General features: G+C 38.2%; 1 protein-coding gene across 1 annotated transcript; it reads right to left on the bottom strand.

Moving 5' to 3' along the window:
• On the bottom strand, positions 1-23,289 carry MINAR2 (membrane integral NOTCH2 associated receptor 2). Its single transcript, XM_058548497.1, has 3 exons — positions 23,125-23,289; positions 3,651-3,878; positions 1-180 (listed from the first exon to the last, which is right to left on the bottom strand). Exons 1-3 carry the CDS (start codon positions 23,287-23,289, stop codon positions 1-3), a joined length of 573 nt encoding a protein of 190 aa, XP_058404480.1.
• Between the last annotated feature and the right edge of the window lie 1,438 nt (positions 23,290-24,727).

Raw genomic sequence — 24,727 nt, 5'->3', positions numbered from 1 at the left:
CTAGATGAAAAAAGCGCTAACAGTCACTATGGAAACCAAGATGCAGGCAACAAGGAGCAAAATCAGACCTATACGACAATATTTGGAATGCTTCTCTTGTTCCTCTTCTTTTTTCAATAAGGTATCAAAACCGGGTGTGTACATGTCTCCCAACCAAAACCGTAAGTCATTAGGATTTTCCTAAAAGAAAATTACATGGAGAATAGGATCAATCAGTAATCAATCAGTGTTACAGACTAATTGAGGTTGCAGAACAAGACACTGTCAGAGGCACTGAAGGTCCATATTCACACCGTCCTGGGAGAGGGTTATATGTCATGGCTCAAATAAGAGAGGCCAGTCTTCCCTGAGTAGCACAAAGACACAGCACAGCCTCCCAGCTGACTGGGATCCCCGCAGCTCCAATCTGCAGGTCTGCAAGAGAATTCATTAGGAGGCCTGCATGATTTATTGATGAATTTACTCACATTGGAGGGTCACAGAGTGTTTCTGTCATGTTTTAGCCAATTTAGTGTTCCTTACATCTCATAAACAGTGCCTATCAATCAGGTCAGTGAGTTGAAATAAAATTAAAATTCCTTGCTTTGGATGAGCCTCAGAGGTTTGATTTTGTCAGCATGGAAGGGGTAAGCATGCTTGGTGAGTTTTTCAGTAAATCCAGAAGCTGACTTCCATGGAAGGAGGAGTAAGACTGAGTCAAGGGTCCCTTGCATGCTTCTCAGCCTGCTGCTCTTCCTTGCAGAGGGCAACAGCACGTTGGCATGCAGAAACGTTGGCACTGTTTGACCTCCTGAAGAAAGGACCCGATATCTCCTTCCCCACATCAGCTCCTATTCCTCATTTCTGCTTCTTTCACCAGCCTTATTTTCCTTTCAGCCCTGCAGAATTGTCTGCGACTCAACCTCATCTCTTATGACCAATAAATCACCTGCAAACTCTACTGTGCATACAGTTAAAAAAAATATGTCTTCTCCTACTATCTCCTGCAATGTTTCAGTGCTCAAGATTCAGTGTCCATGCCTGGCATCCAGTAAGCATATAACAAATTTATGGTTAATGCTGAATCTCTGTTTTCACAAATCCACCTCAGGCATCATCATTTCTTAACTGGATCATTGCAATGGCTTGCAGCCAGGCTGCCCACCCTTTCTCTGCCTTCTAGTCTCAGTGGACCTAAAGTCAGCCAGTTTCCATGGCCAGCTGCAGAGGTCAATGAACTAGCTTCAGACTTACGGGTGCAGTCTTGGGAGAAGAATGTGCATGTATATAGGAAGCTGAGTGGATTCTGGTGATGGCAATACAGTTCTTCCATCACATTGTTACTAGTTGCAACTTCCTAGTGTTAGAAAAGCTAAAATACTGAAATACAATTTGGATGACCTGTGCAGGATAGAGAATTTAAAAATCCTTGTCTACATTACTCTTGTCCTTCATTTTGTTTGTGTCCTAATCAGAGGCCTGCACTTTGCCTGCAAGTTTAACGCCTCCATTCTTCAGTAAGAACTTCCATAATGGAGACCATCTTCCCTTACATTCTGCTTATAGCTTGCCTCAATAACCAAATATGGGGCTTCTTTTCTCCTTTCCTATTTATAAATTCTTAGTAATTTAGAAAAATTGGAGTGGCCAAAGGCACTTGGAAATGTTACAGCCTGTAAGTGGTGAAAAGATTTCAGAAAATAAGTTAGGGGTTCTGTCTGCTAATTATGAGATATGGATAGGGATGGTGATGAAGGAAGTTGAATTAATGAGATTTAGAAAGAAATTCTAATTAAAACAAAAGTCCTGACTTCCAGAAGCATTCCTCAAAAAAAGCTAGTGCTGAAGAATAGCATCGTGAGGTCTGTAAACTGGCCTCTCGCCTGAGGGGCCATTGTTTTGAGATGAGTGAGTGTGCGTGCAGAGGATGGGTGAGGAGGGGGTAGACCTTGGTTTCAGTAAAGCAATTAAATGCATCCTTCATATTCATGTTCAATCTTCCTAAACATAACTCATGGAATTATCCAACAAAAAATTACTACTCATTGCCAATAATGTTCAATTTCCTTAGCCTTACATTTGAACATTTTCTTTTAGTTTGTTTTTTAGCCTTATCTTTTTATTATTCTATTACTTAAACTGTAGCTCCAGCAGAACTGAACTACTTATTATTCTGACAAACCCTCTCACTTTCTTGTACTTGTGCCTTTTCTCTTGTTACTCCTCACAGAAGGCCCTCTCCACTCACGCACACCATCTATGTCTTTTGGAATTCTACACATCCTTCAAGCCCAGCATAAAGCAACTTTTTTCTGAAGTATTTTTATAATCCAACGTGAATTTGTCCTCTTCTGAATCTGCACAGCACGTTCTACCATTATTCGTCACTATTCTCTTCCTCTATCTTGTCACTTCCTCTATCTTGTTTTATAGTTACTGTTTGTTACTTTGTTCAGTTAGATGAATTTTTTGAGGACAGGGACAGTAATATTCATCTTTATAGTCCCCTTGTCATTCATGTAAACAACAAGGAGAAGAGAAGAGGCTCTGGTACACAGTCAAGAAATGTTTGTGAAATAAATCAGTATGTTTTTTCCTAATGGTAGAAGGTGACTTAGAGGTCCTGATCTTCAGACTACTGATAAAAAACACAAGAATATTGTTGCTATGAGGGAGCATCTGTTATGGAAACGTCTCTGGAAGAGAGGCTGCATTAAGGAGGAGATACATTAATTTACTAGGAGATTAAGAATCTCCAAAGACTCAGGACCACAAGATATTTCAAGGAGTGCACATATAAGATTTTAAAGTGTCAGATTTTAAGGGACATATGCTGTCCCCTTCAAAAGAAAAAATCTTCAGGTGCTTAAGGTATGGGGCTTAGAAGACATATACATTGTTAAACGAGGGGTCTTTGGAAAATGTCAGGCCTTCTCGGCGCTAGGGCAGGCAGAGGCAAGCCAAGGCTGGGTAGGAATCCAGTTCACTGAGAAAACAAAGGGCAACACTCTCTGCTTTTCAGGTATTTCTAGATCTTCCATGTAATGAGTAGCACAACGAGGAAAAAAAAAGAAAGAGAAACAAGTTGGGTTTCAGCTGGGTGAATGAGTTCATTGCATACTTTTCCTATGTTGAAATGTTTTTGTTTTGTTTTGTTACGGAGACACAGGAAAATGTCCAAAGTGTAAATCTGCAGTCTTAAATCATTGAATGGGCTTGAAAAAAATGATCTCTGATGAGAATTGCCTTGCACAGTGCCTAAGACAGAGTATTTAATAAATATTTTTGAATAAATGTACAATAAGGAATTCTTAAGTATTTATGAACACCAACAGTCACCAAACTAGGGGAAAACATACATAATCTAGCAAATTAATTTTCAAAACCCTTTTACCTTCAAGGTAAACCTTTCTTCTGTGCCATATCATTTCTTCCTCACTAACTACGCCGATGCCAGTAATTGCTGAAATTTTAAAACTCAAAACAAATAAATAAACACGAATACTGACTAGGGGAGAGAAAGGGAAGCCACAGGTCAAAAATAACCTGAAATCTGGAGATTTTGTATCTAGTGAAGAGTGCCTGTCACTTCAATATTCATCCATTTCTTTTCGGATTATTTAACTGATCTCCCTTATCCACTGAAGGAGTTGACTCTTAGCCTTGAGTACCTTCAGATGCCCAGAAAGGTTTGTGTGCAGGGAACGCCTGTCATATTCCTCAATGGTCCACGAGGGGCTCTTTTTTCTCTCCTCCATAGATTCCTCCAAACTTCCGTCACCATATAGTGGGTTATTCTTCAGAACCAATGACAGGGATGCTGGAGGTCTATCTGCGGCGACAGCACACTCTGCACTGGGTCCCCTCATTCGCTGAGCAGTAACGTTCTTCTTTTCTCTCTGTTAGGAGGCACAGTGACAAGGCTTGTCTTACCAATGGGCCACTGATGGCAGAGAATGCAGTGTGAAATAACTGCACCTGAAAATTTGCTGATTCTGTCTGGAAACCCAACAGCTTAGGACAATGAATGAGGAAAGGATTATAGGATCTGGTTTGACCTAGAATCCTATCATTTAATTGAGTACTTTCTTTGCATGTGATCTTATTCAGCTTTAGAAATCATTCAAGTGCTATCTTACAACTACAGAGAAAGAACAGTGTTCTTTAATTTAAACAGTAGAATACTGAACAAAGCCATTTTTTCCAGCTCACTTGCATTATGATATAATATGTTACTTGTTCTCTATTCATGCACTCCATGACTGATAAAAATGATATTTAACATTGCTGTATTAATCCAGCAAAGTTAAGATTCAAAGGAATTTTATAGATATGCCTTGGCTTTCATTAAAATTCTCTTGGGACTCCTATTTCAGACAATTTGGAGGACCAGACTAACTTATCATCATACTCCTATGTGTGTCTATAGACCAGCTGGCTACTAGGTGGCTCTAATATTTACTTTCAGATTTTTAAAAACTTTTTTTATTGAAGCACAATACACATATAGAAAAGTGCACATATCATAAATGTATAGCTCAATAAATTTTCACAAACCAAATAAGCCCAAGATTCTACCAAGAAACAGCACATTACCAGCATACCTCATGCTCCCTTCCAGTCACTGTCTCTCCCCAGCTCAAGGGTAACCAGTACCCCAAATTTAATAGCATAGGTCAGTTTGTACTCATTTTGTATGTTTTTTTCTTTTTTCTTATGACTACAAGACTATCATGAAGGTAGAAAAATTTTAAATCGAAATTTATTCATTGGCCAAATAAAATTGAGAAGAAGCAAAAAGCTTATAGAGTGATGCCTCATTTATCATGAGGCATCAAGGGAGAGATATTCCACACAAGCTAATCTTCAGAAAACTTAGGTCTAACCCTTAGAAACTGGTGACACATTTCATTAACTTACAACAATTTTTCAATAGATGTGTCTCACATATTTCAGCCTTCCTAAACAGAGAATTTTCAATAGCAATTAACATTCCTCTCAGTCATATTTATGATCATGATTCCCTCAGCCTCTATTGGGGTATATAGGTCACATTAAATATGTGTTTCTATAAACTAAGTTGTAAACTAGTATTACATATAGTTTCCTTCTGAAATGGCTGGTAGGCCAAAAAAAAAAAATCATCTAGATGAAACCATTCACATTCTCCTTGGCCTTAGGTTTCCCTAATTTTCTTAATCCATACATTTTTTACATACTTAGTGATCAACTTGGAGATCTTCTCTGATTTTATTAGGTTGTTGGTTTGCTCAATATCAATTTATATTCTATAATACTGAAGTTCACAATGAAATAATAAATCATCTTGACTTAGCATTTGTCTTTAAGATGGATGACCTCATAAAATATGTTTCTGAATTGAGGAAAAACAATTTGATATGAAATTTAGATTGTTTCAGCTTAGCATAATTCTGACTAAAGTTTTTTTCTTCAAGGCTAGACATCTTTGATCATCTTTGAAGAGGGATAATTCTTCTGACATTGACAAATTGGCTTTGTCAGTTTCTTTGCCTGCTAGATTATTCCTTGAGCTTCTTAAATAAGAAAGCCCTGTAAATGAGGAAAATACAGTTTCAGGGGTCAAGAAAAAATAATACACTCTATTACAAAGTATAAAGACCTTGAAAAACTAATATACAAAAGATAGCAAAAAGAATCAAACATGTATTCCAAAAAGAACATTCAAGCTCTTAATTATACCATATTCTTGAAAGTTTGAGGTTTATCCTAGAACATGGTGCCGTTTATTTTTGTGTTGCATGACAATTTCATGTCTGAAGAACATGTGAAGGAAAAACCAATAGAATAACTTTATTAAAAATTTGATGTCAGGATAAAAACTACTACTTATGGTTGAGGTTCATTTGTTTTTTGATAACTTTTTTCAAATAGCTTAAGAAAGAAAAAAAAGCATGTATTTGATTCCAACTCTTCACTCTACATTCTAGATAGACTACATTAACCAAAAGAAAACTCAAGAGTAATTCCATTATTTTAGTCAGATGCACTCTAAAATAATTTACATTTAAAAATATTTATTTTAAAAAAGTAACACTTCAAACCTTACCTAGACTTTTCCGTATTAATCAATTACCTTGTCCATTTACCATTTATATACTTCAATCACTATTTATACCATTTATGTATAAGTAAACGATCATTCAATAAAAAAGTGAAATAGAAGACATATTCAGACAAACAAAAACTGAGAGTACACAATTAATAGGCCAATAAAGAAGGAATCTTTAAAAAATGTACTTCAGGAAGAAGAAAATTGATGTGAGAAGGAAAGATTAAGATGCAAGAAGGAATGCTGAGCAAAAAAAAAAAAACAAAAAGAAAAAAGGAAAAAAGAAAGAAAATTGATATGTATATAAATCTAAGCAAGCATTGATTTTATGATAAAATAGAAATAATAATCACTAATTTGTGAGTTTTAAAATAAGAGACAACGAAAACACTAGACAGTAAAAAGTTTAACACAGGTATTTTTGACTAGGACATTTTAAGAAATCATTTCAGTGAGAGGATAGGGATATTACTAGAAAGCAGAGAAAGAATGTATAGCTTCTAAATCTTTTTATAAAAGAAAGTTGATCACTCTGTAAGACAAGAAAACTGAAACAAAGACTATAGGGAGGAAATAGAAAGAATAATTTTAGAAATAATCATGTTAAATGTAAATAGACTAAACCCTCTGTTTAAGTGACAGAGATTGTCAGATCAAATTTTAAAAATTAAATTTAATTAGATAATATTTATAAGAGAAATACCTAAAAGATAAGGACTCAGAAAGAATGAGAGTGAAAGAATGTAAAAAGATATAGCAGGCAAATATAAACAAATGAGAGCTGCGTGTTATGGTGACTGGTTAAATGCTCATCAATTGTGTTTTCCCTTCCTGAGCACATAGGACGACTGCCTTTCCCAGTCTGTCTTGAAGTTAAATTGGGGCCAGCTCTTTTCTAGTTGATGATATGTGGACAAAAGTAACTGAGATCACATCCAAGCCTGGTCTGTGAAATCTCCCACAAGATTTTTGGCTCACTTTTCCTCACTTTCTGTTTTTGTGTCACTGTAAGCAAGGGTTCTGAGATGGCAGAGCTACAAGATGAAAGAACTTGAAGCCCTGGGTTACTGCTTGCAAAAGAGCTGCCCCAAAAACCTGTCTGCCCTTTCTCAGACTTTTCATGAGCAAGAAATTTTTTTTCATTTTAGCTACTGATATTTTGTGGAGTATTTGTCATCACAGTGTAGCCTAGCCTACCCTCCCTAATACAGAAAGTGATATTTTGAAATTCCACAAATGTGTAGCATTGGCTTAGAAGTCAAGAAATGGAAAGGGATGAAAGGGATATCAGAAGCTGGATTGATGGTTATGCATATCATACAGTGAAAAACATTTGGTATAAGTGTCATGTGTGGAATCTAATCACCTGTAGCTCTAGGAGAGATACTTGTAAATAATCAGAGCTTTTATATATATGATATATGATATATAAAATCATTTTACATATAATGATTCTTGTATATATGTACACAAATCAGAACATTGTTATAATACAAGAAAGAGACGAGGTTAGAAAACGAATTAGACATTTGCAAGAGGAAATGAAAGAGAGTAGAGAGAGTACAGAAATTTGATGCCTTCTATCGTTGAAAATCTGATTGTTTATAGACCCCAAACACTAAGACATAGAACTATTAAAAAAAAATTGAGCAAAAAAGCCCATTACAACTTCTCAGCTGAATGAAGTGACTCAAAGTAAAGATTGTGTTAGGGGTGTGGTTTCATAACTATTATTCCTGACAGCTTCCAGGTGATTGTCACTGAGCCAAAGGATAGAGAAATGGAGACAGAAAAGCAAAACATTAAAGCCTATTTAAGAGCCATGCCCTCAAAGAACTTTAAGTGTGTTTATTGACATACAGAACTGACTGCAAGTAACTAGATATGATTACATTAATAAATAGCTTACACTAAGTTTTGTAAGAAATGTGTTATCAAAGAAACCACAAGCCTAGACCTAAAAGCTGTTGGTTGTTTGAAATTTAAAAACAAAATAAACAAAACAACAACAATAATCCTATACCTCCAAATATCCATAAATAGGAGTAAACTTTGAAGCCTATACAGCCTTGAAGAAGGGCCCACGTTTGATATGGCACTAAGGGATGCTTCCTAGAGGTTGGAACTAGGGAGTATAGAGAACAGTGCATTAGGAGGTCTTCTATAAAGCAGAATCATGGCCTAATCAATATTCCCCATCTTCAAAGAAGGAGGCCTACACAAACTACTCCCAGTGGGATCTCAGAATTACTTTGGAGTAGTGACTGTTGTGTCTTTCATTTTTCCCATTCAGAAAGGAAGAATTACTGTAGTAATCCTGTTCCTAGTCCAACAAAATTTATAGGGTAGTATGGAGGAGGGCAACTGCTAAATGTAGTGACTGGTTCACTTTGGGATTGGTACCTCTAGGGAAAGAGGGAATGCAATGTGTGGAAAGACGAGATATGTATGTATAGCTATATTTAACAGAATGATAGACTGTGCCAGAGCCTGGCTAGATGATCGGCAACCTCGTTTTTTCTTCATGGGCATACAACAGCTGGATTGAGACATATGACTAATAGAACTCAGGCTTGACCCCTAAAATCCTTAGAAAGATCATTGGCTTACTCTTTCCCTTTCCTATCTATAGGCCTAACAGAGATTCTGATATAGTAGAGCCTCAAGGAGGAATAGTCTGGGGGGCCAGCCCCGTGGCTTAGCGGTTGAGTGAGCACACTCCGCTACTGGCGGCCCGGGTTCAGATCCCGGGCGCGCACCGACACGCTGCTTCTCCGGCCATGCTGAGGCAGCACCCCACATACAGCAACTAGAAGGATGTGCCACTGTGACATACAACTATCTACTGGGGCTTTGGGGAGAAAAAGGGAAATAAAAGGAGGAGGATTGGCAATGGATGTTAGTTCAGGGCAGGTCTTCCTCAGCAAAAAGAGGAGGATTGGCGTGGATGTTAGCTCAGGGCTGATCTTCCTCACGAAAAAAAAAAAAAAAAGAAGGAATAGTCTGGATTCCACTTGGAAGCAAGCCCCCTAGGATAGCTATATCACCCACATGAGATCTTGTGTGAATGAGATATATTTTTTTTATTGTGAAATTTTTGTTGTACCATATAAGTGTATCCCTCCACTTGTGCCCACCTCCCACCCCCCTAGCCCCTGGTAACCACCAAACAGTTATATCTGTCCGTATGTTGGTTTATCTTCCACATATGGGTGAAATCATGCACTGTTTCTCTTTCTCTTTCTGGCTTATTTCATTTAACATAATACCCTCCAGGTCCATCCATGTTGTTGCAAATGGGACGATTTCACATTTTTTATGGCTGAGTAGTATTCCATGGTATATATATACCACATCTTCTTTATCTAATCATCAGTCTATGGACACTTGGGTTGCTTCCATGTCTTGGCTATAGTGAATAATGCTGCGATGAACATAGGGGTGCATAAGCCTCTTTGGATCGTTGATTTCAGGTTCGTTGGGTAGATACCCAGTAGTGGGATAGCTGGATCATAAGGTATTTCTATTTTTAATTTTTTGAGGAATCTCCGTACTGTTTTCCATAGAGGCTGCACGAGTTTGCATTGCTACCAGCAGTGGATTAGGGTTCCCATTTCTCCACAGCCTCTCCAGCATTTGTTGCTTTTTGTCTTGGTGATTATAGCCATTCTAAGGGTGTAAGATGATATCTTAGTGTGGTTTTGATTTGTATTTCCCTGATGAATAGTGATGTTGAACATCTTTCCATGTGCCTATTGGCCATCTGTATATCTTCTTTGGAGAAGTGTCTTTCATTTCCTCTGCCCATTTTTTGATTGGGTTGTTTGTTTTTTTGTTATTCAGTTGTGTGAGTTCTTTATATATTATGGAAATTAATCCCTTGTCAGCTATATGGTTTGCAAATATTGTTTCCCAGCTGGTGGGTTCCCTATTCATTTTGATCCTGGTTTCATTTGCCTTGTAGAAGCTCTTTAATCTGATGAAGTCTCACTTATTTATTTTTTCTTTTGTTTCCCTTGTCTGAGTAGACACGGAATTCAAAAAGATGCCTTTGTGGCTGATGACGAGTAGTGTACTACCTATATTTTCCTCCATCAGTTTTATAGTTTCAGGTCTCACTTTCAGGCCTTTGATCCATCTGGTGTTAATTTTTGTGTATGGTGAAAGAAGATGGTCTATTTTCATTCTTTTCCAAGTGGCCGTCCAGTCTTCCCAGCACCATTTATTGAAGAGACTTTCTTTTCTCCAACGTATGTCCTTAGCTCCTTTGTCAAAGATTATCTGCCCATAGATATGAGGTTTGATTTCCGGACTTTCAATTCTGTTCCATTGATCTGTGTGTCTTTTTTTGTACTAGTTCCACGCTGTTTTAATTACTGTCACTTTGTAGTATGTTTTGAAGTCAGGGATTGTGATGCCTCCAGCCTTGTTCTTCTTTTTCAGGATTGCTTTAGCTATACGGGATCTTTTGTTGCCCCATGTGAATGCTAGTATTCTTTGTTCTATTTCTGTGAAGAATGTCCTTGGGATTCTGACTGAGATTGCATTGAATCTGTAGATTGCTTTAGGTAGTATGGACATTTTAACTATGTTTATTCTTATAATCCAAGTGCATGTAATATTTTTCCATTTCTTTATGTCATCATTGGTTTCACTCAATAATGTCTTATAGTTTTCATTGTATAGGTCTTTCACTTCCTTGGTTAAATTTACTCCTAGATATTTTATTCTTTTTGTTGCTTGTAAATGGGATTGTCTTCTTGTGCTCTCTCTGTTAGTTCGTTGTTGGTATATAGAAATGCAACTGATTTCTGTAAGGTGATTTCATACCCTGCCACTTGGCTGTAGTTGTTGATTATTTCTAATAGTTTTCCAATGGATTCTTTAGGGTTTTCTATATATAAAATCATGTCATCTGCAAACAGCAAGAGTTGCACTTCTTTGTTGCCTATTTGGATTCCTTTTATTCCTTTTTCTTGCCTAATTGCTCTGGCAAGAACCTCCAGTACTGTGTTGAATAAAAGTGGCGAGAGTGGGCACCCTTGTCTTGTCCCTGTTTTCAGAGGGATGGCTTTCAGTTTTTCCCCATTGAGTATGATGTTGGCTGTGGGTTTGTCATACATGGCCTTTATTATGTTAAGTTACTTTCCTTCTATACCCATTTTGTTGAGAGTTTTTATCATAAATGGATGTTGGATCTTGTCAAAAGCCTTCTCTGCATCTATTGAGATGATCGTATGGTTTTTATTCCTCGTTTTGTTAATGTGGTGGATCACATTGATTGATTTGTGGATGTTGAACCATCCCTGCGTCCCTGGTATAAATCCCACTTGATCATGGTGTATGACCTTTTTAATGTTTTGCTGTATTCAGTTTGCCAATATTTTGTTGAGGATTGTTGCATCTATGTTCATCAGGGATATTGGTCTGTAGTGTTCCTTCTTAGTATTGTCTTTGCCTGGCTTTGGTATGAGGGTGATATTGGCCTCGTAGAATGTGTTGGTAAGTGTTCCATCTTCCTCTATTTTTTGGAATAGTTTGAGAAGGATACGTATTAAGGCTTCTTTGAATGTTTGGTAAAATTCTCCAGAGAAGCCAACTGGTCCTGGACTTTTATTTTTTGGGAGGTGATTTTTTTTTTTTTTTTTTGCGAGGAAAATCAGCCCTGAGCTAACATCCATGCCAATCCTTCTCTTTTTGCTGAGGAGGACTGGCCCTGAGCTAAGATTTATTGCCAATCCTCCTCCTTTTTTTCCCTTTTTCTCCCCAAAGCCCCAGTAGATAGTTGTATGTTGTAGTTGCACATCCTTCTAGTTGCTGTATGTGGGACGCCACCTCAGCATGGCCAGACAAGTGGTGCGTTGGTGCGTGCCCAGATCTGAATCTGGGCCACCAGTAGCGGAGTGCGTGCACTTAACTGCTAAGCCACGGGGCCTGCCCCTGGGAGGTTTTGATTAATATTTCAATCTCTTTACTTGTGATTGGTCTATTCAGGGTCTCTATCTCTTCTTGATTAAGTTTTGGGAGGTTGTATGAGTCTCGGAATTTATCCATTTCTTCTAGATTGTCCAATTTGTTGGCATATAGTTTTTCATAGTATTCTCTTATAATCTTTTGTATTTCTGAGGTATCTGTTGTAATTTCTCCTTTTTCATTTCTAATTTTATTTATTTGAGCCTTCTCTCCTTTTTTCTTGGTGAGTCTGGCTAAAGGTTTGTCAATTTTGTTTATCTTCTCAAAGAACCAGCTCTTTGTTTCATTGATCCTTTCTACTGTTTTTTTAATTTCAATTTCATTTATTTCTGCTCTGATTTTTATTATTTCCCTTCTTCTGCTGACTTTAGGCTTTGTTTGTTCTTCTTTTTATAATTCTGTTAGGCATAGTTGGAGGTTGCGTATTTGGGCTTTTTGTTTGTTAAGGTGGGCCTGTATTGCTATGAGTTTACCTCTCAGGACTGCTTTTGCTGCATCCCATATGAGTTGGTACAGTGTATTTTCATTTTCATTTGTCTCCAGATATGCTTTGATTTCTCCTTTAATTTCATCAATGATCCGTTGGTTGTTTAGTTGCACGTTGTTGAATCTCCACAGCTTTGTCACATTCCTAGTTTTTTCCTTGTAGTTGATTTCTAACTGCATGGCATCATGGTCTGAAAAGATGCTTGTTATGATTTCAATCTTCTTAAATTTATATAAGCATGCCTTGTTTCCCAACATATGGTCTATTCTTGAGAATGTTCCATGCGTGCTTGAGAAGAATGTGTAATCTGCTGTGTTTGGATGGAGTGCTCTGTATATGTCTATTAAGTCCATCTCATCTAGTTTTTCATTTAGGTCCATTATTTCCTTATTTATTTTCTGTCTGGATGATCTGTCCATTGATGAGAGTGGGGTGTTAATCCCCTACTATTATTGTGTTGTTGTTAATATCTCTTTTTAGGTTTGTTAATAGTTGCTTTATGTACCTTGATGCTCCTGTATTGGGTGCATATATATTCAAAAGTGATATGCCTTCTTGGTGGAGTGTCCCTTTTATCATTATATATTGCCCATCTTTGTCTCTCATTACCTGTTTTATCTTGAAGTCAACTTTGTCTGATATAAGTATGGCAACATCTGCTTTCTTTTGTTTGCCATTAGCTTGGAGTATTGTCTTCTACCCTTTGACTCTGAGCCTTTGTTTGTCTTTAGAGCTGAGATGTGTTTCCTGGAGGCAGCATATTGTTGGGTCTTGTTTTTTAATCCATCCCACCACTGTGTGTCTTTTGATTGGAGAGTTCAGTCCATTTACATTTAGGCTAATTATTGATATATGGGGGCTTGTTGTTATTATTTTATCACTATTTTCCCAGTTCTTTTGCATTTCTTTTGTTTCTCATCCTGTGTGTTTCGGACTACCAATTTAGTTTGGTAGTTCTGTATGGGGGTTCTCTTAGTTTTCTCTTTCTTTATCATGTGTGATTCTGTTCTGATTATTTGGTTAGTGGTTACCATGAGGTTTGTATAAAAAATCTTGTGGATGTGATAGTCCATTTTTTGATGGCCTCTTATTACCTTAGACTAAGTCAATTCGATCTCTTTCCTCTTCTCCTTCTAAGTTATTGTTGTCATATCTTATTCTTTCTTGTGTTGTGAGTTCGTGTTTAACATGATGAGGTTATATTTATGCTTGGTGCTTACCTTCCCTTGATCTTTGGTTTTATAATTAAGTGTTTTATAATCTATTTTGATAGAGGACTGCAACTTTTCTGGTTTTGCTGACCTATTTTCCTCCTTGTTCAAAACATTGAATCCCCTTTCTCTTTTTTTCCTCAGGGATGAGGGCCTTCTTGAGCACTTCTTGTAGTGGGGGTCTTGTGGCAATGAATTCCCTTAGCTTTTGTTTATCTGGGATAGTTATTATTTCTCCATCATATCTGAAGGATATTTTTGCTGGATAGAGTATTCTTGGCTGAAAGTTTTTGTCCTTCAGAATTTTGAATATATCGTTCCACTCTCTCCTAGCCTGTAAAGTTTCTGTCGAGAAATCAGTTGAGAGCCCGATAGGAAATCCTTTGTATGTTATTTTTTTTTTGTCTAGCTGCCCTTAATATTTTTTCTTTGTCGTTGACTTTTGCCAGCTTCACTACTATATCCTTGGAGAGGGTCTTTTCGTGTTGATATATTTAGGAGATCTATTGATTTCATTCACTGGTATTTCCAGCTCCTTCCTCAGGTTTGGTACGTTCTCAGATATTATTTCTTTGAACAAGTTCTCTGCTGCCTTTTCCCTCTCTTCTCCCTCTGGAATACCTATAATCCTTATGTGGGATTTCCTAATTGAGTCGGATGTTTCTTGGAGAGTTTCTTCATTTCTTTTTAGTCTTAGTTCTCCTTCATCCTCCATCTAGAGTATTTCTGCATTGCTGTCCTCAATATTGCTAATTCTTTCCTTCATATTGTCAGCTCTGATGCTTAAGGCTTCCAGATTTGTCTTTATCTCCTCTCTTGTGTTTTTCATCTCTAAGATTTCTGATTGTTTTTTTTTATAGTGTCAATCTCTTTTGTGAAGAAACTCCTGATTTCATTGAATTGTCTGTCTCTGTTTTCTTGTATTTCATTAAGCTTTTTTATGATGGCTATTTTTAATTCTCTGTCATTAAGGTTATACATTTCTGTGCTTTCCAGTTTGATTTCTGGGTGCTTGTCATTTTCTTTTTGGTCTGGAGATTTAATATATTTTTGCATGGTGCCTGTCAGTGTTGGCTTACTTTTCCTCATAGTGAAAATATACGGTTGCAGTTTCCTCTTGCTGCCGCTGGGGGGGGTCAAGGGCTGTGTATTCTGGCCCGCCTCAATCCGCCGGCACTCTCTTTAGCCCCTGGCTGATCTGAGGTGTGGCTGAGTCGAGGCTGCTGGGGGGAAGCATGGGAATGGTTGGAGCTGGAGTGTGGGAACAGTTGAGACTGGAGCACAGCTAGGTTGAAGCAGCTGGGGCTCAGGTGTGAGTGGGTTGAAGCAGCTGCAGCTGAAGTGCCACTGGGCCAAAGAATCAGGGGCTGGAACGCCGCTGTGCCAAAGAAGCTGGAACTGGAGTGCGCTGGGCCAAAGAAGCAGGGGCTGGAGCACGGCTGGGCCAAAGAAGCTGGAACTGGAGTGCGCTGGGCCGAAGAAGGAAGAGTTGGAGCACTGCTGGGCCAAAGAAGCTGGAACTGGAGTGGGGTGGGCCAAAGTTGCTGGCGCCAAGTCAGCTGGAGCCTGAGCACACGCCAAGCCGAAGCCACTGGAACTGAGGGGGGGAGTGGTCAAACCAAAGGAACTGGGGGTGGGGCATGGTCCAGCCGAAGGAGCTGGGGCCATGGCACAGTGGAGCCAGGGAAGCTGGAGCCGTGGCTTGGTCCAGCTGGAGTAGCTGGGGCTGTGGCATGGTGGGGCCTGAGCTGCTGCTGCCTCTGGTGCGGGGGCGCAGGCTCACCCTGCTGCTGGTTGGGCTGGGCAGTAGGGGGCCGCTGCCTGTGGGGGTGCGGCAGGGTCATGCTGCCCCTGCTGGTGGGGCCTGGGCACCTGGGGGCTGCTGCCTCCAGGGACGGGGCTGAGCTGAAGTGCCGCTGTGCTGAAGTGCCAGTCCGGCAGGACGGATGGGGGAGGGGCGCTTACTTTCGCCTCCCCGCTCTCAGAGGTTTCTCACCTCGCTGTTCTCTCTGCTATCCTGAGGGGCTAGCTTGTTGAAACTACCTTTGCAACGGTTCCATTCCTCCATAGGGGGATCCCTTCGGGCTGTGAGGGGTCTTGGAGAGTGCCAGTTTTCACGCAGCAAGCCGCCCCCTCCCCCTCTCTGAGAGCTGCATGGTCTCAGTCTCTGGGTCGAAGTCCATGGGGAAGGAAGGGAGCTCCTCTTACCTCCTTCGACTTGCTCTGGGGATTCCAGCACCTCAGTCCTCAGGTGTATGGCTGCTTGGGTGCCTCAGATGTGCCGTGTGTTGTGTGAATAGCTTCTGTTGGAATATGAATGTCGGTTTTGTAGTGTCTTAGAGGGGGAGAGTTCGATGGGGGAAGCTCACTCCGCCATGATGCTGACGTCACTCCGAGAGATACATTTTATTGTGTTAAGTTGCTAAGAATTTGGGCATATTTGTTTCCACAACATAACTTAGCCTGACCAACCACTAAGAAAGCATATAGATAGCAGACAAAATAGACTTTCAGGTAAAAGACTTTTTTAGATATAGTGTTAGATATAGTGTTGCTAGAAAATGAATAAAGGTAGATATCATCAGTAAAATATAATAATTCTAAACTTGTATGCATCTCATAAAATAGTCTCAAAATCTATAAAGCAAAACTTATTATAGTTACAAGGAGAAATTTATACATATAATTTTTTATCAAGCAGACCAAACAATTATTAAAGATAAAGAGGTTTTGAACAATAAAACCAATAAATTTGATCAAGTGACATTTACTGATGTCTTTATTAAACAATTGAAAATGCTCATTTTTAAAAATATACATTGAATATTTACAAAAATTGATAATGTGCTGGACTCTATAACAAATTTCAAAGATTCAATATTATATGGATCAGGCTCTTTACAGAAAACATAATTAGAAATTTAGATATCAATATCAAAGAGATAATTTAAAATACCACATTTTGTAGAAATTTTAAAAACATATCAAAGAAATAATAATGGAAATCCAATGAAAATTAAAAATGCTACATTTCAAAATTGTTGGTTGGAGTTAAAATGTTTTTTGAGGCAATATTATAGGCATATATGCTTGTATTATAAAAGCTGAATGAAAAAATTAATGAGGTAATAAACATCAAATTCAAAGCCTTAAAACAAAGCCACAGAGTAAATCTAAGAAAATAGTCAAAATGAAATAGAAGCAGAAATCAATAAATATTACAAAGAAAAAAACCTCAAATGTACAATCGAGGGAATTAACAACATTGAAAGCTATTTCTTCGAGAAGGCTAAACAGATTGAAAACATCTTGGGCAATATTTTTCAGGAAAGAAAATAAAGATACAAACCCACAATGTTAGAAATGTAAAGGGAACAGGAGAAGAGACAGAACAGAAATTAAGAAATGTAATAGGAGAATAATCTGAGCAACTTTAAGAATTTATATGCAGTTGGGTAATTTCCCATATAATGTAATTTACCAAACTTAATTAATAGAAAATTTAAATTAACTTGTGATAATCTGACCAGCTGAATCAATAGTTTAAAATCTACCCCAGCCACACACAATTTTTTTTTTTTCGTGAGGAAGATTAGCCCTGAGCTAACGTTCATGCTAATCCTCCTCTTTTTGCTGAGGAAGACCAGCTCTGAGCTAACATCTGTTGCCAATTCTCTTCCTTTTTGTTTTCCCCAAAGCCCCAGTAGATAGTGTATGTCATAGTTGCACATCCTTCTAGTTGCTGTATGTGGGACATGGCCTCCGCATGGCCAGAGAAGGGGTGTGTCGGTGCACGCCTGGGATCCGAACCTGGGCTGCCAGTAGCGGAGCGCGCGCACTTAACTGCTAAGCCACAGGGCTGGCCCCACACATAAATTTAAGAACACTTGGCCAAGGGAGTGGTGTAATTAACATTCAGACATTCTTAAACAGATTATTTCTATCTTAGCCAAACTCTTCCAGAAAATAGGAAAACAAGGAATACTCCCCAACTCACGAAATAAGTAAAAGGTAATTTAATTATAGGCCAATTTCTCTCATAAACATAAATACAAAAGTCATTAATAAAACATTGCTGAACAGAATCCTACAATATGTATAAATTATACATACCAGAATAAGACAGATTCATACTAGAAAAGGATGTTTTACTAAGAGGATGGTTTAATATTGGAAAATTAATGTAATTCTCCACATTAACAAGAAAAAAACACAGAATTTTGCAGTAGATTCTGAAAAGATTTTCAAAATATTCAAACATATTTAAAGCTAACTTTCTTAGCAAACTAGAAACAGTAGGGAATTTTCTTAAACTAAGAGAATTTGCCAAAAACTTCCAGGGCACAGTTTACTTAATGGTTGAAATATTAGAAGCATTTTTTTTTTTTTTTTTTTTTTTTGCTGAGGAAGATTTTCCCTGAGCTAATATCTGTTGCCAATCTTCCTCTTTTTGCTTGAGGAAGATTAGCCCTGAGCTAACATCTGTGCTAGTCTTCCTCTATTTTGTATGTGGGTTTCCACCATAGCATGGCTGCCGACGAGTGTGTAGGTCTGTGCGAAGGAACTGAACCTGGGCTGCCAAAGCAGAGTGTGCCAAACTTAACCCCACTAGACCACAGGGCCAGCCCCTAGAAGCATTTGTTTTAGTTTTAGAATTAATACAAGGATGTCAGTAATCATAAACATTCATATATTGTTACATTGGAAGCCCTAAGCAATATATTAAGCATAGAAAAATAAATAAAAGGAATAAGGGTTGTAAATAATGAACCAAAACAGCAGATGACATGATCACCTACAGGGATATTTACAGTCTACATAAAATAGATTTTAGCACAATTTCTGGATTCAAAATCAATATGTAATAATTAACAGCATATAGGAGAAATACTTTATTATAAAACATGATTTAAAAGGTCCTAGTCTTAAGAGCAATAAGTACTACAAGTATTTATATATAAACCTAATGACTGTATGCAAAACTTCTATGTGGACTATTATCAGACATAATTGAAGGCCATATGAAGAGCTGAATAAATGGAAATATATATCATGTTTGTGGATTGAGAGAATCAAGATCATAAATGGTCGTACTGACCATTTTCCCCAAATTGATCTATACATACAATGTAATTCCTATCATAATCATAATGGAAACAATACATTTTGTGTATATGTCTTGTGTGGACGCATAGACAAACTGTCCTTCAAGAGCAGCTCCCCACTGACCACAGTAATTCTGTTTTCCAAATTGCTAGAATGGTTATATTTATAAAACACAGATTTGATCATGTGATCCTCTTGCTTAAAATTTTTCACCAACCTTTCAAAATTTTCAAGATAAAATTTAAAATTTCAGACAACACTCACTGAGCCTTCGTGGTCCGACCCAGGCCTCTCTTGAATCTTATCTCTTGCCTTCCCCTCCATGTAACCAGAGCTCTAGAGTCCCACATGTGCTATTGTAACACACATGGTGTCTTTAGGACAGGTTTTAGGGCCAGAGACATTTGGGTCTCGTTTGAGAGCAGTATGGTGGGACAATTTAGGTGTTGTTCTGCCAGCATACCATCTGAGGCTAAATTTCTGACCCCACTGGAGATTTCGTGAACTGCATAAATTTAGCATAACTTGATAAATCATGTTCTGATATTTGCAAGTAAAACCTTGAGCAACTCAGTGATGCTCCTCAGTCTACTTCCTAGTTAATAATTTAAGCACCTCAAAAAGTCCTATGACATCGCCCCAAATATAGACTTAAAAATGAGAGACTATTGTATATGCAGGGCTGTTGTTTTCAAATAGTAAATAGAGGATTGGGAATAGAGACACTCTTAGAGAAGGCATGACACATGTGTTCAGAGACAGATTGTTAAGAAATATAGTTATAGCATACAAAAAAAACCCAACCCTGAGATCGAAAAAAAGAGACATTAGAATTTAAGGGAAAAAGATAGCTGTAAGACCAAAAAAAAAACGAGGAAAGGTGATCAGGAAATAAACCCAGTAAATGACATTGTATAGAGATCAAGGGAAGAGCAACCTCTCGCCCTTCGCCTTTCACTCCAGCTCATGGGTTTAGTATGGAATGCTCCTGGGTTCTGAATCAGATGTGATGGAACCCAGGAAAAGATAACAAAGAGATTAGTCTGAAAGATTCTGAAGTCTAACTGCTAATCAAAAAAAAAAAGCCCACCACAATATCTGAAAAAACATATTTTATCATTTAAACTAAGAAAAAAATCTGCTTTTTTCTTTCATTACCTCGTTTTATAAAGGGATTGGCAGAAATATTTGGAATACAATTCCAAATGCCTTCATCAGACACATGCTCCAAATTATTTTAACAACCAGAAACATTAGATTTTGGAAAGTTTGTTCATTGCACTGAGATAAAATTTATTGTGAAGCTTCTTATTTCTCTAGTGAAATAATTTAAGAAGGAGTATAAATATAGTAGAATCAAGAAATATCTGCTTGTACTCTCTGCCTGCAAACACGGTTGACCTGTGTATCTGCACAGAAGGGAACTGACCGTGCCCGGGGCTCCTGGCATGCCCGAGAACATCAACGCTTGCTTTTCTATATGCAGGGTATTGCTTTAGCTCATGTAAAAATGGCTTACTCAATTTCCTCTGAAAGTGGAATGTGATTTTAAGAAAAGCTTATAAGATAAATCATGGATAGAAATATGATACATATATTTAAGAATTCTACTTCATATTTGGGATCGAAGGGATCTTTGTTGATTTATCACCAATTTTGAAGACAATGTTTGTAGGTTAAGTCCTTTGACGTTCCATGAGGTAGTCTGAATCCCAAACACCATGCACCTGGCTGGTGTGGGACAAAGGATAAGCTGACACAACTCTGAAGTTTGTGTGGATTTCATGGAGGTATAAAATCTACTGCTGAGACACATAGCTTGACAGATGTATTGACTACATTTCCCACCACCACCACCACCACCACACACACACACACACACACACACCCCTCCATCCACAGTATAAACCAAAAACTGCAAGTGGTATTATCTGCTGTTTTCCAAATTCTAATGGAAGGGTAATTTCAACACACTTTGGAATATTGGCAAACGATAATAATAATAATACATATTTCTTGCACTCTTATAGGAAACCCTCCCAATTGTTTTTACCTCATATTATTTTATTTGCTCTCACTTTTAAGGCAATATATAAAATGAATATTACCCTAATTTTGCAAGTGGAAATACTGAAGCATGGAACGAATGAGGGCCATACTAGACGTCTCTCAAACTGGCTCACTGTGGGTTTGAGACAAGAAACCAAGTTTCTAACCTCTTTATTCAATGTTCTTCCCATTGGCTTCATGTCTCCCCAACAGAGCGAGGGTTTTAAATTAAGAACTGTTTAACAGCTGCCACCTTATGCATCCCTAACGCCTCAATACATCTGGTATATTCAGTGCCTTCTTCCAGGCATCACTACAGCCACTTACAACTTTCATATGTCTGTTTCTTTTAGATTTATTTTTTATCCAATGAATATATGACTCCCGGATTTTAAGTCCAGCCAAGTAGAGAAGAATTACTTATTGACATATTGCAATCTAAAGTAGTGAACATAATTGTTGTTACTCATCATTTGTGCTGCACCTACCCAACTATCTAAATTTATGTTGATTTACTCCCCCTTCCATGCATTATTTCAATAGTAAATTGGACCTTATGCAGTCATTTAGCCTTTCTTTCTAGGGTAAAAGGATAACTAAATCAAGTTCATTTGCAGCTTACAATTACAAATAACATATTCAAAGACATATCTAGCAGATTTTTACCTTCTTGATTTTTCCTTGAATAACTATTTCAACCCATCAAGGCCTGTCGAAAAAGATGCCCTTTAAAATTTCGCATTTCATTCAGGTTTAGGAACAACATTCAACGGAGCTTTAAACTGTGAAGTTTCACATGAAGGAAATAGGTCAACTCCAGTACCAAACAAAAGATGTTAGATCAATGTGTTCCAACCTCAAAGGAATTTATTGGATATGTTTTCTTAGACTAAACTTCATAGCATAGGAGGGCCAAGGTTTTCTGAATTGATTTTTGAATCATTTTATTCCATGATATAAACAATAAGGAAGAAAATGGAGAAATTTCACTGCATTTAACTCAAACTAAACAAAATACAAAAACAACAATCAAAAAGGTGTGTATTGATGGGCGAAAGAGTTTTGAGGATTACAAAAGGGAAGGATGCAAAATTTTTAAAAAGTCAGTTGTCATAATAGCTGCCTTACAATGGAAATAAATTGAAACTCTTACAGGAGGAGGAAACACTTACATAATCATTCAAGTGTACTTGATTTTGAATGATCTCATGAGAAAGCCCCCGAGGAGCCCACAAACACACCACAAAAGAGTCACTTTACACCAGGCTTCATGAGTAGCAACTGTTTCTTAAAAGAAAACAAATTTCTGTTCAGGGAATTTGAACCACTCCAAAGGATTTAATGACTTGCAGGGGTTTGTAGGTCAGTCACATCTGTTCTGAAATGAAATGCTTCTTCCTGTTTCTAAACTGACTAACCCTTAACCCCATTAGCCCTCACGTCTTAAAACAAAGATTATTCCTGTTTCACGTACTGTGCAACAGTAAGGGTCTTTATGTTTATTCCAGCACATGGAACTCATCACAGTTTTATTCTTCTCTTTTGGTCAGCAAAAAGAAGGAAGATGCAAAAGAAGAAAGCAAGAAATAAAGTCTGCCTTGGGTTTGAAGGTCTGATTGTTACATCTTGTCCACATGGACACCTGTGGAAAATAAGAGTATCTAAAATAGCCAACACCTTTCCAAGGTGGAGAGTTTCGTCTATTTTCTTTCCTTCAATGATTAGATTTCCATTGTTCCACTGTCTGAGTCTTCTCTGCATGAAACGAAAGGGAGCCAGTCTAAACAAGGCGGAAGCAAGGTCTCAGAGGCTGCATATGAGCCCATGATGTAGGCTTCTGATGCTTTAGGCTTAGACTACACCAAAAGATAGAGGTAGATTTCCCGTCCCTCCCATCCCCCAGAGCCCTATTTGCAAATATAATAATTAGTTTCAAAAATTCTGTAGGAAAGGAGTAAAATAAGAACTAGGCAAAATTTTAAATGAAGACAGGCTGAGAAGTTAGTGCTCGGAGGGAAATGAACGGGTGGGAGAATTCACATATTTAATAAAGCAATCAGAGAAAGTCTCCTTATGTTAAGGAAGAAAGACCTTTTCTATATGGCAAGAGTGAGCAGCTACCTTGTACTCTGTTCCCTATAGCCTTTTTATTGCACAAATGATGAAGTGGCAGAGAGCAAGAAAGAAACGGGCCCTTACCTCCATATTTACGTGCTCCTAGATCTTACCTGTGAATAGATGAGGTTTTGCCAGTGCTGTGCAGCAGGATAATTCCCACCTGGAAACCTCGCCAGGCTGGCCTGGAGAAGGGCTGAGTTCCTCATTAAAGACTTCACATCGAGCTGCAGGAATTTGTCAGGATGGTTATTATTTGGCAAAACAGAGAGATCCATGTCTCCCTTCGTCTATGGTGGAACACAAAGGCAAGTGAGCTGCTCCTACCAGACCTGTCCATTATTAATCAGCCTGAGGATGCTCCGACTGGCATCTGAAACCAGCCCTCTCAGCTGTACTTGGAAGCCACTCTCGAAATGACACACCAACACACAGGAGCAATGAAGCACCCTGCCTTACCTTTCTCACAACACACACACACATATACACACACACACACAAGCATTTAGGGTGCTTGAATGGGACAGATGAGGCTACACATTAAATTTAATAGGATGCTGAAATTAGATATGCGTAGCACTTAATGTCTCTCCATATAGAGTCAAAAATAACAGTTTAAGAGGAACCGTTCTTTGGATAAAAGCTGCCAGAATTTGTGTCAAAGTCTGTAATTTGGAGCACATGGTCACCTGTAGAGAGACATTTAATTTTTCTCTCTGAACATTGCTGAGCTAACACAGCTGACTTGGCCCTGCCTACGCAGCCTTACATGTGATACGCAGGATCTTGTTTCTTCTCATTTTGATTCCCAGTCTCAGGGTCATGTGAAACCTAACCATATTTAGGTTGTCAGCCTCAGAGTAGGGAAATGCAAGAATTTGCTTTATAGTTTGCTACAGTAATTTAATGCCTCAACTTACTGCCTTGACCCATTCACTATCTGAGGTCCCTTTGACTCTCTTGCGAGCTGTATTAACTCCTACGCTGTGTTTTGGTGTTCACACAGGACAGCTGGAACCAAAGGGGAACATGGCTGCTGGGTTTGGATGATGTGCTGTCCTAAGTGAACCCATCTGCTGTTCGGAGAGCCAAGGGGGGAGTGAGGCTATAGACAGTGTATTAAACCAGGAAGTGATGATGACTCGAATGGAGATAAGTTCTCTCATTACAAGCCACTCTGCCTTAGGCAACCCATACTTCTCACTGGAAGAAGATGGATTTCCATCTAGAGAAAAAGGAAACCTTCCCACTTGTGAGAAGGTGAAGGATGGACACATCAGCAGTTTTTAAAAGACATAGGTTGTTTGTCATGTTTGCACCTCTTGTAACCCATCTGATTCAACAGAAAAGTTTCTCCTCCAGGGATAAAAGGGTTACATGTGGAATGTACCAGCAACAGATTTCAGGAGTACCATATAGCAGGCAGGATGCTCTCGAATCAAGCAAGACACTAAAGAGTACGCACCTTCATTATAGCAGTAAGCATGTGGGTATTAAAAAAAAAAATCATCAATCTTACTTATAGTTGTCAAACTGGATTAAACAATCAACATTTTCTATAAGAATTTTTTGGACCCAAACTCTATCACTGTCTTACAGGGTGGTTTTATCAATACATTTACTGGAGAAAGAAAGAGGTTCTTCACAATGACAGTTAATAACAAAACAGTTAAACACAAATGTTTCCAGAATCAAGTGTATCATGTGTATGTGCAT

The sequence above is a fragment of the Diceros bicornis genome, chromosome 1 (genome assembly GCF_020826845.1).
Source record: "Diceros bicornis minor isolate mBicDic1 chromosome 1, mDicBic1.mat.cur, whole genome shotgun sequence".
Lineage (NCBI taxonomy): Eukaryota > Metazoa > Chordata > Mammalia > Perissodactyla > Rhinocerotidae > Diceros > Diceros bicornis.
This window is presented reverse-complemented; position numbering and strand designations above follow the sequence as displayed.